Raw genomic sequence first — 16,975 nt, forward strand, 5'->3', positions numbered from 1 at the left:
TTTTTCTTTATCCGTGTGATTAGCAACGTGCTTTATTTAATGCTCCAATTTTGGAGCAGAGGCTTCTTTCTTGCATTGCAGCTTTTAAGCCCATAACAATATGAAGTTCACTTGACTGTGGACAGTAAGACGTGTTTCAGCAGCTTTTAATTCATGACTGACATGTTTTTTTTTCAGGTTCTTAGATTGCATTTTACAACCCAGACAAATTCACTTTCTGGAAATTCCCTTTCATTTCAGCAATTTTTGCTGTGTGTTAAGACTTTACCTTGATCAGCTTTTTAAAAACCATGTTCAAGCATAAATTTGGTTGGACCTTTGACAATTTTTTTTGGTTTTCTAGCATGCATTAGATTTAGACTTGGCCACACCAGACACCAAAACACACTTGTGTATGTTGTGGTCCCAATTTTTGCACTATTTTACTTCTAAAATGCCTGTTAGCTCAGTCGTATTATTTAATACTCTTGCTCTGATTACAATGTATTAACAATAGATTGATTTTGTTCCACTGACATTACCACCTTATTTGCAATGATACAAAGAATTAAATATTGACCACATGCTATACACAGGAGTAAAAATATTGAAGCGATGTGCAGTGATGCATGTAAGACAAAGTAAGTGTTAAAGTGGCGCAGCTGGTAGAGTTGATGGAGCAAAAAATTTGGGTTCATAGGTCACCTCTCATCAAAGTATGTGAAGGGTTTTGCATGTTCTCCCGTCAACATGTTGTTCTTTTTTACTGTTTTACTGTCGCTGGGTAGCACTGTTGCCTCACACAGCAAGAAGGTCCTGGCTTCGATCCCCAGGTGGGGCAGACTGGGTCCTTTCTGTGTGGAGTTTGCATGTTCTCCCCGTGTCTGCGTGGGTTTCCTCAGGGAGCTCCGGTTTCCTCCCACAGTCCAAAAACATGCAAGTGAGTTGAATTGGAGATACAAAATTGTCCATGACTGTGTTTGATATTGAACTTGTGAACATTAATCTTGTTTAACGAGTAACTATTTTTGTCATGAATGTAACCAAAGTGTGTAAAACATGACGTAAAATCGTAATAAATAAATAAATTGATGTATATTTCTGAATGTAGATCAAAATGAAGCGGATAATGTGATAAAAATGAACGTACGTATGCATAAATATATAGAAAACGTGTATTGTGTTAAACAGGTTGCAAGACGTTAGCGTTCATTTAAACGACTTCGTTCGGAAGAATCGACTCAGTAATCGGTTCAGTGAATCGAATCCTGCACTACTAAACCGCAGAGCTCAGGAGCGATCCTGCACTAGCGCTGCTGAACTTGGAGTTGAGATGATTATTGGTTGAGTCTGAGCTCAGGTACAGTGTATTCACACCCCTCACTGAGTTAATGATGCTGTACAGAGGAAACGATCACATTAAGAGTATGAACAGAGGAGCAGAGGAAAGTTAAAGTGAGTTTAAAGCTGCGCGGATGGAGCCCAGAGTCGCTGTCTGAACTCGGACAGTTTCAGGAGGTTTTTTGGTTTTTAAACGTGTTTTATGTATAAAAGCATTGAGAGGAGGATTCAGTGACTGCATTCATTCTGCTACAATGTGCAACTGTGCGTCACTTTACTGGAGAATGGACTTTACTGTAATACTGCTTGTACTTACACTTGGTGAGTCTGATCTATTCAGTTATGTTCTGCATGCAAACCACAGTGTACTACAGACCAAATGCTCATGGGTCTCTGTCATGATGTGCATGTTTGTGTCCATATTTTGTATTAAATAATTTAATATATGTGTTACATATAGTATCAGGCTCTATAATAACTTGTTTGTGCATTTAATGCATCTATATCAAATGTATTGTTGGTATGCATGACATGCATGTCATGGCAGTCTTGGGAATTTCATTATTTCATCATTTTTTTAGTGACAAAATCACTAAATAATTAAAATTAGCAGCAGTTCTCAGTCTTTTCAGCCAGTAAGTTCATTTTATTGGCTCTAATATTTGGCCACCTCCAATCCTTAGAATAGCTGTCACAGTGTGAGAAGTTCCAAAGTGAATAAAAAGCCTAAACTAATAAAATAATGGCATGCAAACAACTTTAATTTCTTTCCTTTATTCAAGGAGTAAGATTTACCTACCTAGAACTGCACTTCAAAATAAAAAAAATAGTAAATAAAATATTGGGACTCCATCTGCAAGTTCCATGTGTGGTCCACAATTGTTGAGGCTAATACACCTGAAGTCTGTTATTAGGAAACTTGTCCTTATATATTTGGCTATATAATGTAAAAGCAGTGCGTGTACAGTTACATGTATGTATGGCTGATTTTATATCTGAATCCTAGCTGAATGTTATCATACACAGTTGTGTCAATCTTTTTGTAAGACATGAAATTTACAATAGCAGAAAGGTATTTCCTTTTATGAAACATATGTTTACATGAGATATTATTTAATATTTAATCAATTTTTCTGTAAAAAAAAACAACAAAAAAAAAACTATTTTTTCTGGAGTTGAAAGCTCTAATTTAGGTCTGCATGATGCTAACCTGGCACAGAGGAGAAAAACCCTAGATTACTGCCTTGCCCCTGACCTGTCCTGTCTGGTAGCACTGCCAGTTCAAATGGGGCCTAGAGATAAAAATCATCTTCTTAAATCCACTTAGCTCTTCAGTGTGTTTAAACGAATCTCAACGTTTAATTAAGTGGTGCATTATTGCAGCCTTTTCTGGCAGCCATAAAACCTCCAGCGTCAGGCCGGATTACAGCGTACTGTAAATTTATGGGGAAACCTCAGGATGAGGTCGAAGAGAAAAAAAACTGCAGCTTCAAGCACGGGCAGATGTTGTATTTTATGCTTAAACACACACCAGGACAGAAGCTGTAAGTGCATGAATAACAGCGTAATACTCCTCTAAAATGTTCAGTTAAAAGAGTAGTTCCTTAAAGATGCAGTTTGAACTTGACTGAATATTAAAATTACTTTGTAGTGATTTGCACTGATGCTTTTCTATAGGAGGACGGGTTTAGTCTCATCGTGTTAGACTTTGTCTCCTAACAATTACAATTCTGAAGATACTTGTAAAGACCTTAAAGTGAGGTGGAATTGTTAGAGTGAGACCAAACCCAGTTTGAGTTTGTTAACATATGTGGAAAATCCCATAATTTAATTAGATTTTTATGTTATTGTGAGTTTTTCCATTCTTTCTTATTGGTTGTTATTCTGGGCTTTTTGTAGAATAGTTTTGTAGAGTATTGCTCACGACCTCAGGGATCACGAAGAATTTCAGACATGCTGAAAAAATTAATGACTTAATAATTTATTGTTGACTGGAAAAATGGGGTTGCTGAGCTGTGCACACAAGTACTCATGCACCTGTAGAACCACAACAATTAGCATTCTCAGTTCCTAAACAATCAAAAAGTGTAACTAAAGTGCAGTTTGTAGAGGCTGGCGAACATATATATTTTTCACTTACACCTCAATTAAAATGCCTTTGAATAGATAAATCTCATGTATATGATCTGTATTAACCAGAGGCTAATAACACACTGTGCCTCGGACTTAGTGACAATAACTTGGTGAAAAACTTCATGCTGGTCTCCAATATCTTAGTTCTTACTCCAGATCTGGGAAATTCTGTGTGTCATCAATTTGCTTCCCAATTTCCCAATTCACTGATGGGATTTGGCCAAATGGAAATGTTCTTGGTGGTTGGAGAGTGGAGAACTGAGTTGGTTCTTTAAATGAGAGCTTGGGAAACAGTGGTTACAAAGCTTGGCTAACCAACCTTGAGTAACCAAGGCGGTTTGATTTATGAAATTATAAGCGTATTAGCATAAAATGGATTTGCAAATCCACTTTCTTCAGCAAAAGCAAAAAAAACATTAAAAAAAAATCAGACAGGCTCAGGCAGAAGCTGGTAGCTATTAAGAGGACAGTACAAACAAAAAACTGGCAGTTCACTAATGTACAGTAAATTCAAGTAAAGTTATGTCTAGTCATGTCCTCTTCATAGGTTAGGAACAGGCCAAAAGGTTTACAGGTCATAAATTCTTTGAATTCCTGTTGTAGGACATAAATACTGCTATAGGTCATAACTGCCCACCGTGGGACATAAATGTCAGCATGGGTCATAACTACTTGCTGTAGTTCAGTGCTCCTATGTTAGCTTTGGCGCTGTGTACCTTGCGTACAGCTGCGCAGAAGATACCGTTTAATTATCAGTTCTTTCCAGTGGCACTTGAGTACTATTTTTATGACATGCATGTGGAACCATCTGCAGTAAATCAGTATTATGTTCATCTGTCTAGGAGGGTTGGTCACAGGTCCAAATTCTTTTGGTTACAATTCAGGATTTGGGATGGAAGCCCTCTCTGCATATCGCATACCACCATTTGGAGCTCTCTATCTAAAAGCTTTGTAAATCCAAAACCCTTCTTAAAATGTGCAAAAAATTCAGAACTGAGACTGTGGGTCTAATTGACAAAAAGCCGTCAGCGTATTAACCCACTAATAGTAAAATCACCCAACAGCAGGTATGTCAGGTTGCCCTTTTACATTATCACATAGTGTTTACATAACACAAACCCTTCCGGGTTGCTTCTCCACAGTGGTTTCGGGTATCAGCGTTTGGAAGTATGCACTTGGCAGGCTTGATGAGTGTGATCGGTTGCAGGTGCAAATGGAGTCGGTATGTCCTCAAGGCTAAGAGGGAGAGAGAAAGAGAGAGAGAGAGAGAGGACATTCCAGCTGCAAAGATTAGAGAACACTGTGATATGAGATATAAGAAGAGTCTTCACGGGGTTTGCTCATCAATCATGTCAAGAATTCATTCATGCCTTTCTTCTTCAGCTACACAAAAGGGCATTTTGCCCTTGCTGGTCAAATTGCCCCGTACTTTCCCTCTAAACTGCATTTTTTAAAACTTTTTATTGGTGTCACATTTCAGTTTGTAATTGAGTGTCTTGTTAAACACTAGACTCACACTAGACTCTATCTTTAATGAGATTAAAATTTAGGGGAAACAAATTGCACCCCTTTCACACATTAGTGAACTTTTTAACTCGCTTTGGGACGCACCCACAAAAACACTGTGCATCTCATATGTAATCCCCGATGGCTAAACAATTGAACAGATTCCATGCCAAGCACACAGTATTTACATGTGGTTCTAGACCCACCCTGTCCCAGATCAGGATGAAGCGTTTGCTGGGAAGATGAGTGAATAAATGTAGAGTAACATTAGGGTTGATTTCAATGTGTTTACTCAACTAAATCTGTTAGATACAAATGGAACTACATTTATTAAAAAATGCGTACAGGGCGCCCAGGTGGCGCAGCGGGATATTCCGGTAGCACACCAGCACTGAGATTCTGAACTCCTCGGTTTGAAACTCCAGAAGTGTTGCCACCAGTTGGTTGGGCGCCATCTAGCGGGCATAATTGGCAGTGCCTGCAACAAACACGTTTCTGCTAGGGAGGGATGACCGGACTATGGGGGTGGGGTCTTCAAACGCTGTGTAAGGACCCAGATTAGCAGATAGAGAGGCGCCTGTGCAGAATGCATGGGTGAAAAAGGGTTCCGCTAAGGGCTGCATGCGTAAGTAAGGGAAGTTGGTAGTTTATGACCCCCTGCAGTCAATTGGTGTTCTGCCCAGGCTGTACATTCAGTGTATTATTTGTTTATTTAATTTGCTTCTTATTTAACTCCCTGCATGTGCTACGGACAGAGCAATATAGAGAAAAATATATAATATATAGAGAATATAGAGACAAATAATGAAATAACAAATAAAATGAATGCATATTAGCTGAGTATGTTTTGAGAGCGGCTATTATTAAATATAATTAAAAAAACATGCAGTATGGTCTGACATAAGAGTCAGAAAAGTAAATCCAGTACTTATTTACTAATGTGGTCAGTTACTAATAGCATGCAGAAATGCTGCTGCAGAGATACAGAGTTACTTGACTTTAAACAAAAAGACGTGTGGGTTAAAGAATAATCCCTTAATAGCAGGAAAGGCTGTGAGGTTCGAATAAAGAAGACTATTTTGAATAAACAGTTTATGAAAGAAAAGCCAGAGAAAACTGGACCAATGACATCATTAAGTCTGAATAAAACAGGGACGGAGCTCTAAGTTCTTCCATCACTTATTATTTCTGGGAGTTAAGTTCTGCATGAGCGGACACACTGACATCATTGTCTCAGATGTCCCTGTTTTTCTTGCTATTTGCTTTAACAATTGCCAAAACTAAGGACCATTAAGAATATTAAGTATTATTCGTGCATAGATTTTATTTTGGTAAGGGAAGGGGGTTAATTACGTCCAAATGAAAAGGTGCATTTTAAGGACTTTGTGCTCTGTATGTATAGCTTTATGTTTTGTTCCCTCACACCCTTTCTGTGACGTACTCAATCAATCATGTCTGGCACCAACAAACATGCGATGGTCAAAGTCACGTAGATCAGATTTTTTCCCTTTATCTAATGTTTGAGGTGAACTCTAACTGAAACCCATAACTCATGTCTGTGTGATTTCATGCCCTGCCTCGCAGCCACATGAACGGCCGCAGGGCAGTGACTTTTGACTTCTGACTTCATCCTTTGACTTTTCTAAAGATAAGTGGCCCAGACATGTAAACTCTATAACAAAAAGTCAAAAAGTATGTGGAAATCCTTTCTAATTAATGACTTTCTGTGTTAACATTCATGCCTGAGCTCACAAATGCACTTTTGAGTGGATAGCCAGAGATTCTCACAGACAAACCAGTGCAAAATGGGGGGAGGGCGATTCTGTATTAATGTTCATGGTTTTGCAATGGAATGTTGAACACGCTCATGCTCAGGTGTCCACTTACTGAAGTCCATGTAGTATGAAAATGTATGAGTTCATTAATAGACCACAAGTAGTCCAAAAAGTAGTATCATTTTTATAAGAGCAGCACATTCCTTAAACATGTTTTACTCATGGTAGCAAAAACCCGAGTGACATTAAATGCTAAGCATGTTTTTTTTATGTGTGTTTGTCAGGCTGGACAGAGAGCTCGTCTTTGTACGTGATGGATGGCCGATCTCCTCGTCTGGCTCTGGAAAAGAGTATGAGCTGGTCGTCCAAGAACACCCAGTGCCAGCACATGCTGAAGCATTTGCACAACGGAGCACGCATCGCAGTGCAGATGCCACCCAACATTGAGGGCCAGTGGGTCTCCACCAGGTGAGCGAATGACCTGAAATAAGATAGGACTTGGAAGCATGATGGTGGGAGTGCAAGACATAATCAGAACAAAACTGCAGATGATTTAAGTCAGGGTTGTTCATCTTTTTTTAAGCGACCCACAATTTGTCCATGATTTTTACCACAAAACAAAATATGGTTAATTAATAAAAATAGTGGCAATCTGGTCCCACTGTGGTTTACAAGATGTAGTGTAAAGCCTCCACAAGGGGGCATTCGTGAACAAATTTGTTTTGTGTTTGTGCCTGTCAAAATTTGTTTATTTAATTATGATTATTTTTCTCTGCGACCCATTTTTTAAGTTATTTTATGATTGTTTAGAGTTGGTCCTGGAGTCCCCGGCCCTGTAACATTTTCCTGCTCCCAGCACACCTGGAGGACTTAATAATTACCCTGGCAGAGGTGGCACAGTGCTTAAAATACTTAAAAAATTTTATTGAAAGTTGATTTGTCTGTCTAATTAAAATGTAATTCATTAGCTTATAAGCTAAGTCTGGTGTCTTGGAAGTGGTGAATACTTGAAAACCTGCAGAGCATTTTGCCTCCAGGACTGTATAATTTAGGCACATACATTAATCGAAGTGAATTTTACATTATGCAGTATATCAGAGATTAAAAAGTTTGATTTTTGAGAAAGCTAACAGTGTTCACTGAAGCTAAACGTTAAGCCCTCTTCTGTGGCGCTCCCTCCAGAGCCGTGCCCCAGAGCAAAAAGCAAACATCACTGACAAGCCAAACGGACGTCTCAGTGAGCTGGTAGGTGGTAGGCATGTTTGTTTGGGTTGTGGCTTTGAAGGAAACACAAAAGAAAGGAGCTTTTGCTTGTTTAGTATCAAAACAGCTTTAAACGGTTTACTTTATTTTTCAAAAAATTCCTAACGTCCCCAAACACAAAGAGCTTTTATTTATGTAATGCCATCTTATGATCTGAACGTACAACCTTTCACTCACACAAGTTCCTTCTTTTTTGTTAACCTGGCAGCTGTGAGGTGCGTCCTGGGCCCGAATTTATCACCCGCCTCTACCGCTTCCAGCACAACCACATGTTCCAGGCCCACCAGTTCTACTACGCAGACAACCACTGCACGGTGCCCACCTACACTCTGGTGATCTGGGGTCGGGTGCGTATGCGCCAGGCCTCATGGATCATCCGGGGTGGGACGGAGGCTGACTACCACATCCACCGCATCCAGGTGAGAGCTGGGATCATGTGTATGTACGACACTGAGATTATGTACGAGAGCATTAAAGCAGTATAACAGTTTGAATAATTAGAATTATACGAATTATAACGAATTATAATTGGGTGGTGTTTTGGGTTTATTCATAACAGTGCATTCTGCAGTACTTTATTCTTCAAATAGCAGGGTGATTGCCACAGTTTTTTGCAACATGAGGAAAAGATGAGATGAAAATTAAACTGTTTCTGCAAAACAGCAAACACTACATCTGGCACTGGTTTATTACCATCCTTACTGTGAAACATGGTGGTGGCAGCATCATGTTATTTGGTGTTTCTCAGCGTCAAGGACAAAGAGACTGGTACGGGTTGAGGGATGGATGAATGCAGCCCAATAATGAAAAAAAAAAAAAAAAAAAGTACATCTGTTTAGAGAGCTGAAGACGGCAGTTTAAATATTGAGTGCAGTTTGAGACAGTCTGCCATAACAAATGGAATCAACTGCCAACATCCAGGTGTACAAAATGTGAAGATGTATTCAAGAACACTTGCAAAATCATAAGCATATAGCATGATGTACGCTTATTAAACAGTGCTTATTGTGCTTATTCTACCAATAACCCAGGTTGTATGCCATTCGGCGGATGTAGCGGAGGAGCTGAGTAAGAGGATGGCTCAAAGCTGCGGGGCGACAGAATCCGTCTCACTGGAGCCCAACATCAGCTACGAGGTGTGCAGCGAGCAAAGCGGCTGCAACTGCTCACGCATTCTCAACTTCGCCATGCACGAGCTGCAGCTGCTGCGTGTGGAAAAGCAGTACATGAACAGGAACATCGAGCAGCCGGTAGAGGAGCTCTTCCTGGGTGATATCCACACTGAGCCCAGCCAGAGGATGTACCACAGACCCTCCAGCTATCAGCCACCGCTGCAGAATGCCAAGGTCAGTGTGTGTGACCCTCGCGATGGTCTTGTATCTGTCTTTAGAACTTCGCTTGTCTAAAATCAATGCTCCTCAAAACATTTCCAAAACTGTACATTTCATATGAATTCAGATCCTCATTTTAAACGGCTTCTCAAAAAATTTGACAGTGAAATCACTCCGCAGATTTGCCGATTTATTTTGTCTTGTCTCTATATCTTTATCCTCCAGCAAGTCCATGCTTGTCTAGCAGCTGTCTTATTCGGACATGTCTCAGAGTACCGGTCACTGCCCCGGAATTACCAGCTGTCTAAATAAGCCCAGCCTCATTTCAGATGATGTAGTGTCGTACACTCAATGCGGCCAGGCTGTGTTCTAATAATCTTAGTAATCATCATAAATGATATGTGATGTTATTGATAGTGTTGCACTAATACTGGTACCATGTATCCAACTGCTTTGTCTGAGCTGCAGTTCATCCATACTGTTGGTATTCCTCACAGGGAACACAATGTCCAAGCACTAAGCATTACAGTGTTAAGCCCCTCCACAACCTGGACATAACAGGCGGACCTGATTCTATCTGCCTGACCGATCTACATGTGGTATTTGCAGAATTCACAAATCCTTATGAAGTTTTCCAGCCAGTGCATTCCAGGACTGATTTCATGCATGCTTGGGGCAGTATCAGTAACCCCACATGAGCCAAAATTCCTTTTTTTTTAACATCTTTCACACTTTCTTTGTCTACAGAAAATAATTGCCATGTGTAGAAAGGACTTAAAGAAGATTTTTGAGCATTTTAGGTGATGCTTTAAATGCACAGTGTAACCAGCTTTAGTCACCAAAAGTACCAGGGTTCTGCAAAAAGTTTCCACATTTTTAAACTGTATTTATTAAGAATTTTAAAAACAAATAACATCACTTTTCTACACAGTCACCTTCCAATACATTTTTCCCAGCATCATACCAGCTTTTTAATGGCATCAGCAAAAAATGTTTTTGGTTGAGCGAGTAGCCACTGATGCACCGCTGCTTTCACATCATCATCACATGAAAATCTTCTTCCCCTTAAAGCTTCTTTGGGCATCCAAATATGTGGAAATCAGATGGTGCTAAATCCAGACTATAAGCGTCTCTCAGTCTCTCAAACACGACCGATTACTGCTTCTCCCACACTCACCGCTTCCAACCAAAATATAAAGGTGTGGAAACTTTTTGAAGATCTCTCGTATTGAGACACCTGAACATCGTGTCCATGGTGGCTTGTTAAAGTTACACTCCACACCAAAAATTGGGACATATTGGGTCAATACATAAATTGCAATCCAAACAGAACAGAAAACAGTGTTTTGTAACTACTCTGACCAACATTGAAGTAATAAAAGAACTCAAGAAATATATATTATCAAATATATATTATAAAATGTATTTATTTATTTTTTTAAATGAACACTTATTCTGAAAATAATGCCTAATTAGGACAGAGTAATTTAACTTTGGGACCTGAAACTAGCTTAAACTATTAAAAACAGCCTCTGACCATTCAAACCAGGTTTGTTCATAAGCTTACCACATGGTGCAGAATGATTTATCACTTTAAATTCACTTTCAGTATGAAAATTTGTAGTGATGTTGTAATCAAGAACGTTTTCATTTTTCAAGCTTTAAATTTCTGCTGAACAATAACACTTGACTGATTGATTGATTCGTTTGTTGGAAAAGTGGTAACTGTGATGACACTACATTAAAAGTCACACAGCCAAGGTTTGGTTATGGAGAATGCATGTCTAAATCCTTAATTTTATGTTCCCGTTAGCAATTGATGTGGCTGAAATAGCCAAACCCACTCATTTGAAAAAGGGGGGTCTACATACTTGAGCAACACAAAACAGAGAGCCCGCTTTAAAGAAAGATGTTCAGATAAACATAAGCTTTAAAAAATGGTTTTTCACAATCCAGTCACTCATAATTCCAAACAATAAGCCACAGTTTGGATTTATAGCAACGAGGAAAAGGAAAACCTTTGAAGCATGTGGCGCTGATTTCTATTGTAATCAAGCTCTGAGATTTTGTCTACACTTTGGCAAGGACAAACTGTAAATAACAGACGTTTAATGACTGTGCCGTCAGCAGTAAGAGCAACCATTCCTCATTTAGAGTCTTTATAGCTGTAATGACAATTCCATTCAAGAATCACAAATAGCACAGGCCCAGATTCGGACGTTTCCTCTGGATGCCAGAGTGCCAGTGTGTTCATTTGTGGTTATTGGGTGGATCAGAGTGGTATGGTCAGATGCCAGCAGCAGTCATGGCTGTTTTTCCTCTTTCTTATTCCTCTGCCACTACATTACATTCTCCCTTTCCAAAGTAGTTTAGTTCAGTCTGTGGTGGTGGTAGTGATGGGTCATTAATTGGCATATGTTTGTTAAAACTGGGATTATTCTATGTCAGTGTGTTGTAGACATGAAAAGAAAACGTTTACATACATGTGTAATGGATAATCACGTCTTGGCAGCTGGAACAGTTATGTACAGATCCAGAAAATCGCATCATAGATTTCTAGTCAGGAATGTCACCCTCAAAACCATTTCTAAGTCCCCATCTAAACAAACAACTGCCTGTAAGTCCAAAACACTTTAAGCAGTGTCTCTTTGCCAAGGATGAGTATAAAATCCAACCTGTCTGAGAGGACGTTGCAGATCTGCCATTAATAAGAAGCTGCTGTAAGTTTCATTGTACACTGTACACAGTCAAGACAGTTTTATAGCTATGGGCCTAGAATGTGCCATTTAAAAAAATCAGCATCTCATATTTTTTAATATCTTTTGTTCTTGAGGAGATGTTTGGACTGTAATGACCAGAACTACATTCAGAAGAAAAAAGATGAAGCATTTAAACTAAACAGCTCTGTACCTACTATCACTGCCAGGCCAATTATAAAAAGTTGTAAGGATATCATTGATATATATAATTAATATAATGTACCTGTTTTATGGATATGGTTAAAATGCCTAAACTCAGTAATCAGAAGGGGTGTCCACATACTTTTGGCCATGTAGCGTATATATTCCAGTTATCTTTGAAATCCCAGGATTCCCTTGACATATATGTCCCTCACACGTGTATATAACCTTTTAAACTCAACTGTATGATGTGGTGTTGAATGTGTATACATTTCATAAAGGCTGAAATGAACACATCTTGACCACACATGCGATTCCTCCTTGTGTTGAGTCTGCACTGGAGCCACAGAGACGTCTTGTTTGACCGGATTATGAAATAATTCCTTTTTCCACTGCCTTTTTATGTGGTTCATTAAATTGCAGTGCAGAAACGAAGATGTGTAGAATGGATGAACATCACTTGTTTGGTTAACAAACAATTTTGCTCTCATACTGGACAAACCACTTTGTTTAAAAAGGGGGCGGTCACTTCCAGTCAGGTTGTTTTTCCCTCAATACGTGCCTGAAGCCGACAGTAAATTAAATAGTCTTTGTGAAATCCCCAGTTTCTGTAAACTTGAGAAAGGAAAAGTGTCCTCATATTTTTGGAAAGTTTTAATTTATAACATGAATTGTCTTTCCCCTACAGAGCCACGAACAGAGCTGCACTGCCTGTCGGATAATCTCCCGGTCCGACGAGTTCCACCCTCCGATCCTTCCACCCCGTCCAGAGCTTACACTGGATCTGCACGGCCAGTGGGTATCGCAGAGGTGCGAAGTCCGGCCCGAGGCTCTCTTTCTTACCCGCCATTTCATCTTCCATGATAACAACAACACCTGGGAGGGACACTACTACCACTACTCAGACCCGGTTTGCAAGCACCCCACCTTCAGCATCTATGCCAGGGGGAGGTACAGCCACGGCACACACTCCACTCGTGTCATGGGGGGCACTGAGTTTGTTTTTAAAGGTAAGTGGGGGTACACAGACACCACAGCGACCTTGTCTTCAATGAGTCTGCCTCATTGGCTGCCTATCAACCTGTTGCGATTTTTGTTGCTTGTCCATCAGCCCACCATTAGATAACGTTTAATAAAGTCCTGGCTGTGACATGAACAAATGTTACAAAATAGTTACAAATTGTGTTTCGGCTTAATACTGAATAGTTCCCCTCCAGAATTATTGGCACTTATGAAATATGGTTGGGTTTTGAGTATAGTCTATAAATCAAAAATGTGTGTATACCAGCATGACTTTCACCATTCTAATGAAGTAGAAGAGTAGAAGAAAAACAATGTGCAAAACACCAGATGGACTAGAAATGTGTAGCTATACATAAACTGCCAATTAAAACAGGTACAAAGTTAATTGTACCTAATAAATTGCCAAATCTGTGCCTAATTAATATAAAATCCTTTTTTACATCTAGTGAACCACATGCATGTGAGGCCAATGGACCTGGGCACCACATCCCTGCTGAACGTCTTTAAAGGGGACGAATGTGGCGCTCAAGGCTCATGGCAGTTGGGAGTGGAGCAGGACGTCACGCTCACCAATGGCTGTATGGCGTTAGGGATCCGCCTCCCTCACACAGAGTACGAGCTCTTCCGAATGGAGCAGGACAATCACGGCAACTACCTGCTGTACAACGGCCAGAGGCCCAGCGATGGATCCAGCCCTGATCGGCCTGACAGGCGCACCACCTCCTACCAGACTCCGCTGGTTCAGTGCTCGGCTAACAGCCAAAGGTCAGAGGTCTACCCAGGGCACCATACAAGGCAACATAGGCAGCAGAAGCAGAGTAACGGCAGCAGCAGAGTTGGACATGTCTGCTGGATGAAAGCTGCGCTGCTTGTGGTAATAAAACTGCTGATGTTGCACTTCATGGATTGAGGGGGAAACTCTGTACATACGGATACAAGGACATTCAGAGAACTTAACAGACTCTGCTCATTTGGGAGGAAGTTTACTTGATGTACTCGGGCAGTCAGCTCATATTCTTGGCCCACAGTAAGAATGGATAATAAAACGGAGACAGAAAGAGTTCTGCCCTGTTTCAGAACTGGCGTCAAACTTCAGAAAACTGAAACTGCTGCACCACATTATTTGCACTTTAATAAAGCATGATTGAAAACGTACTTTTTAAATTACGTTTTTGGAAACCTGTATTTTCTACAGCAGCTCCAGACAATTTTTCCTGCTTCTTTTTTTACAACCTTCTTTTCTTTGTACTGAGGTGACTGATTCCTCTAGATAAATACATTGATGAAGATATTTTTATACAGTGTGTGGGGTTGTGTGAGTGCATTTTATTGGCAAAATAAACGATTTCAGGGCTGTGTTAAATAAAGAAATCGAAAAAGAACATGAAGTAGAATTTCACTTAAGAATTTTCTAATACCTGATTTCCTGATACTAATTCTGTCCTAGAGGTATTATAATATGCAGTATAATATTTTTTTTTAAAAGAGTAGCAATACCATTCGTCCTTCAACTTAAAAACAACAGGGTTTATTTAATATACACGATACACGCACGGTTTCGATGTTAATCTCTTATTGTGGCTAATTTCTAAATTATCCAGTCAACAGTAACAACCAGTCAACCAGTTTACTAAACTTTACCAACAAGGTCCAGCAGGTAACTTAAGATCTCTACAGAAACACTAAGCCATGATCTTAAGAAAATCCAGAAGGCTTACAATTTCCTCTTTGCCAAACTTTAAGGACCAAGACCGCCCCACCTGGGGATCGAACCCAGGACCTTCTTGCTGTGATGCGACTGTGCAGCCCACTTAGCCACCGTGCCACCCTGCCACCCTGCTTTAAGGTCAGAAAGGCACAAAAGGTCCTAAAGGTGAGACTTAATCAGCAGTTAATGAATAAAATGACCAGTTAATGCCTTCAAAGTATTCCTGCAAAATTGAATTGAGTTTGAGTCGTTGCTGCTAAAGGTAGACATTTATGAATGCATTAATATAACTTTTGTTTAATGATCTAAACTCATGTAGTGTGACTAATATGCAATAACAGGAGCAAGAGAAACGGGAGCTTTTTCACACATCAGTTTAAGTACAGATTAACCGAATATAACAATTTAATATCACCAACTACACCAGCAAACTGATGTGAAAATTACATAAAGCTGCTTCAGGTAAACACAGTGAAATATAATAATTCATTTGGTTAAGAAAAGCTTCTCTAAAGTCGTCCACGGTTTTACAAACAAAACAGTTCATGTGAACTGAGAGAACATAGCCAAGTAAATTGGTGCCATTGGTGGACTAATAAAGTGATGGTCTGGTGCAATCTGCTGGTAAAGCAGTAGAATTGCATGTCCATCATATAGACTGCACAGTTTTGCATTCAGGCATTTGCTCATTTAGTAAAACCAAATGCTGTCCTAAATTGTCCAAGTTGGATTTTTTTTTTCCTTCAAACTTTTTAAAGCGGTAACAGTGTTGACAGGTAACAGCTAAGTTTGGAGCTAGAATGCGACACACAGGCTGGAAAGTGTCTGTTCTAATTGTACTAATGCTTTATGATGTCTGTATGTGAGTGTAAAGATAAAACCAACAAGATTTTTCCATGGAGAAGATTTCAAAACAGCTGCAGCTTCATACATTCCACCAGTTCATATTTTCTTCTGCCAGTTACAGTTTGATTCAGGACTTCTTTGCCATGGTATGAATTGTCAGCTTAAAAAGCACACAGAGATTAATACATGTATTATAGGCTGTTACTGTTTAGGTTGTTTTGTGATTTGTTGAGGTACAGAGTATTATTTTGTTAATAAAGTTTATGTAGACCACAGCTGAAGTCCATGCATCAGTACCTATAAGTATTGTTGATAAGCAAAAATGTCATATTTGATTTTATTCCATCCATTCATTGTTTTTAGTTTTAAGTCAATAATGTAATTAAAGAGATAGTGTTACATTTTGTTATATTTATAGTGGAAAACATGTAATACCAGGGTGTAATTTACCACATAAAACCCAAACATACATGTAAGCCGGTAACATGTATTTATTACTTATTAGGTTTTTAATGTCATGTTTTACACACTTTGGTTACATTCATGACAGGAACGGTAGTTACTGCTTACACAAGATTCATCAGTTTGTCAAACACAGTCACAATTTTGTACCTCCAATTCACCTCACTTGCATGTCTTTGGACTGTGGGAGGAAACCCACGCAAGCTTCACACAGAAAGGACCTGGACCGCTCCACCTGGGAATAGAACTCAGGACCTTCTTGCTGTGAGCCACCAGTCGTTAACATTATGGTAAATGTTTTATGTTTACTCCAGGTTTACCATTCCTGTCTGCATGGTTGTGTAAAAAGTCTACACGTTGGACGCCCTACACCCTAGCCGGTGTGCTAAGCCTTTTCCAGCCTGTCTGTGTAGCCTCTTGCATTTGGGACTACATATGTGCATATGCATAAAATTTCCAACACTAAATTCATAAACTGTGTGGGTGAGGGGAAGGGAATGGAAAGCATTTACAAGTCTGTTTAGACGCCTAGCTGGCCAATAGCATCGCCGAGATCCAAGGTCCAAATAATGGCTAGAATATTTTACCCCAAGTGGACAGTAGAACTAAACTGTTAAAACTCTAAAAACATCCCTGTAAAACTCTGGTTGTATCCTAACAACATAATGGTTTGAATGTGTGTGGGGAAGTAAATTAAAACAGAACACG

General features: G+C 39.6%; 1 protein-coding gene across 1 annotated transcript; it reads left to right on the top strand.

The window, feature by feature from the left end:
* Positions 1–1,574: 1,574 nt before the first annotated feature.
* LOC134302672 (protein APCDD1-like) lies at positions 1,575–14,566 on the top strand. Its single transcript, XM_062987846.1, has 7 exons — positions 1,575–1,641; positions 3,902–3,904; positions 7,019–7,202; positions 8,206–8,416; positions 9,029–9,343; positions 12,917–13,238; positions 13,698–14,566. The coding sequence occupies exons 1-7, from the start codon at positions 1,575–1,577 to the stop codon at positions 14,159–14,161; spliced, it is 1,566 nt and encodes a 521-aa protein (XP_062843916.1). The 3' UTR covers positions 14,162–14,566.
* The last annotated feature ends 2,409 nt before the right edge of the window (positions 14,567–16,975 follow it).

Source organism: Trichomycterus rosablanca, chromosome 25 (assembly GCF_030014385.1).
Source record: "Trichomycterus rosablanca isolate fTriRos1 chromosome 25, fTriRos1.hap1, whole genome shotgun sequence".
Classification (NCBI taxonomy): Eukaryota; Metazoa; Chordata; class Actinopteri; order Siluriformes; family Trichomycteridae; genus Trichomycterus; species Trichomycterus rosablanca.

Excerpts from the sequence above, each read along its gene's own strand:
- LOC134302672 (XM_062987846.1), top strand. The coding sequence starts at position 1,575 with ATGTGCAACTGTGCGTCACTTTACTGGAGAATGGACTTTACTGTAATA. Across the intron at positions 9,344-12,916 it reads CACCGCTGCAGAATGCCAAG|AGCCACGAACAGAGCTGCAC; the intron begins GTCAGTGTGTGT and ends TTTCCCCTACAG. Across the intron at positions 13,239-13,697 it reads CACTGAGTTTGTTTTTAAAG|TGAACCACATGCATGTGAGG; the intron begins GTAAGTGGGGGT and ends TTTTACATCTAG.